The sequence below is a fragment of the Silene latifolia genome, chromosome 8, assembly GCF_048544455.1.
Source record: "Silene latifolia isolate original U9 population chromosome 8, ASM4854445v1, whole genome shotgun sequence".
In the NCBI taxonomy this organism is placed as follows: domain Eukaryota; kingdom Viridiplantae; phylum Streptophyta; class Magnoliopsida; order Caryophyllales; family Caryophyllaceae; genus Silene; species Silene latifolia.
Genome location: NC_133533.1, coordinates 46,701,731 through 46,704,529, shown reverse-complemented (window position 1 = coordinate 46,704,529; position 2,799 = coordinate 46,701,731). Strand labels below are relative to the sequence as shown.

At 37.6% G+C, this 2,799-nt stretch overlaps 1 protein-coding gene across 1 annotated transcript; it reads left to right on the top strand.

The window, feature by feature from the left end:
• The first annotated feature begins 1,139 nt into the window (after positions 1–1,139).
• On the top strand, positions 1,140–1,778 carry LOC141595126 (uncharacterized). The gene has a single exon (XM_074415100.1). It carries the CDS (start codon positions 1,140–1,142, stop codon positions 1,776–1,778), a length of 639 nt encoding a protein of 212 aa, XP_074271201.1.
• The last annotated feature ends 1,021 nt before the right edge of the window (positions 1,779–2,799 follow it).

Genomic DNA, 2,799 nt, shown 5'->3' with positions numbered 1-2,799 from the left:
CTTCTCTTTGTAACACAATCGAGTCGGGGGAAGCACCGGAGTACAACCCGGCCATCCACCAATGGCGCCTACTTCTTTGGCAAGAGGGCGAATTTCACCTTTTGGGAAAACGAAAACATGATGTTTCGAATCCCAAAACCGAGAGCATGCTTCAAGGAACGAGGATTGCACCTTGACTTGACGAAGCACTAACAATTGACCAACTCCCATGACAACGAGTTAATACTTCTCGGGAGGTGACAAATCCTGACACCAATGTCGCAACCTATTTTCGAAAGCATCCATGAATTATTTTGTGGAAGAAGAAGAAAGGTTTTCTAGAGATGTTTTTCGTGTTTCGGATGATGAAACAATGAAGCATAAACATCCCTATTTATACAAAGCAATCAGTGCTTTTTTCCAAAAAAGAGGAAGCTCCCTTCCATCGCCCATGGCCTCGCGTCTCTTTGGACTGGTCCTTAGGATCCGCACCTTGATATGTCCCTGTCAAGTTGTGTTTCTTCCTGACGCCTAAATCCTTCCGCCACAGGGCTTGCACCTCTTCGGGCCTATCTGGGAATTTTTGTGTTTTCTCACACTCACATTTCCTTATTTTCACGTTTTACGAAATCCGACACGGTTTCTGTTGGAACAGTTTGTTTGTTTGTCCCACATTATTGGGTTAAGAGGAATTAAAAGAGTTTATAAGTAAAAGAAGAATGATTATATTAGTTAAGATAAATGGGCCATTAGTGAAAGACTAGTGTGGATTCACTAGTATGGGCCTAGAACTTAAACGAATCAAGACTCGGCACTTGGGGCGCTTGGGCGTTGGGTGATTCGGTATCATCCCGTTTCAGTTTTGCAAATCTGAAACCCAATCTTATCTTTTGCCCAAACAGAATGTCAGTACATTCATACGTTTGTTCCTTCGTGCCTTTTCATTGCTTATAAATATATTGCCTCCACAATACCCATCAATAATCTTCAATCATAATCTCATCAAATCTGAAATAAACAAAGGCTTCAAAGTGCAGTATTGTATCCTAAAGGAATTGCCCTAATAGTGGGGGATAATTTCCTTAAGGAAAGTATAATTAACGCCTTACTGCAATTCGTTTCGATTAATTGTTCTAACAATCTTAAGGAAATTATACACTATGGAAAACGAATTTGCTGCTACTGTTAAGGCACAAATACAAAGTGGGCATATTCATGGCGATTCCAAATTGGCACGATTTGATGGAATGAACTACACTCGTTGGAAGGATCGTATGGTGTTTCTACTTACTGTACTCAAGATATTCTATGTTCTTGAGTCTGATCTTACACCCATACCAGACCCCCTACTAGACGATACTGATTTATTGAAAAAGGAGCGTAGTAAACGAAAGGAAGACGAACTAATGTGTCGAGGATATGTTCTGAATTCCCTGTCTGATCGCTTGTATGATTTATACCGCAACCTGTCTTCTCCGAGGGATATATGGAATGCATTGGAGATGAAGTACAAAAACGAAAAGCGAGGTACTGATAAATTTCTTGCAATGAAGTATTTTGAATTTTTTATGACTGATAATAAATCAACCATAATGGATCAAGTACATGAACTTCAAATATTGGTTTCTCGCTTAAATGAACTTGAAATCAAAATTCATGATGCACTCCAAATTGGAGCAATATTGGCAAAACTTCCGCCTTCGTGGAATGATTTTCGGAAAAAGTTCCTGCACTCAAACGAGTCTACAACTATAGAGCAGTTTCAAACTCATCTGAAAATGAGGCAGGAAACCGTGTAAGAGACTCGATTTATTTGAGTTCAAAGGTTAATTATGTGGCCGAAGGATAAAAAAAGAGGGGTCAGAGTAATCTGAAACCAAAAAATATGAACAATAAGTTCAAGAAAAAGGCACAACTCGAAGATAGGGCATGTTTTCATTGTGGAAAACCAGGCCATGTTATTAAAGATTGCAGGAACAGGAGCAATAGTTTCAAAAAACCGTCTGGTTCAAGCACCAACAATGCTTATAATGTTGAAACTGCAAGTCCAGAACTGATTGCAATGGTGTCGGATATGCATATTGGTATGATCACTGAATTGCATATGGCTGCGGTGACAACAACACCAGATTGGTGGCTCGATTCCGGCGCCATAATTCATGTGTGTAACACCAAGGCTATGTTCAAAACATATGAAGCAGCGAAAGAAACAGACGAAGTGCTGATGGGAAATCATGTTACAGCAAAAGTTCAAGGAAAAGGAACAATTGAAATGAATTTCACATCCGGAAAGAAGTTAACTTTAGTTAATGTCTTTCATGTTCCAGAATTAAGAAAAAACTTGTTATCCGCTAATTTATTATGTAAGAAAGGCTTTAAAATCGTATTAGAGTCCGATAAGGTTATTATTACTAAGAATGGTATGTATATAGGTATAAGGGATACAGTTGTGATGGCATGTTCAAACTATCTATTAATGAAATAAATAATGTGATTGCTTATGTTGTTGAGTACTCCCCTTCCATTTGGCATTCTAGATTAGCACACATAAATTTTAGAATGTTAAAGTATATGTCTAAACATGGATATATTGCTTGTCATGGGAATTTTCCTAAAAAATATGAAATTTGTGTTCAAGCAAAATGACCAAGAAACCTTTCTCTAAAGTTGAAATAAATTCGGAAGTTTTAGACTTAATACATAGTGATATTTGTGAATTTAATGGTGTATTGTCTAGAGGAGGAAAACGTTACTTTATTACATTTATCGATGATTCTTCTCGTTTCAATTATGTGTATCTTTTAAGAACTAAAGATGAAG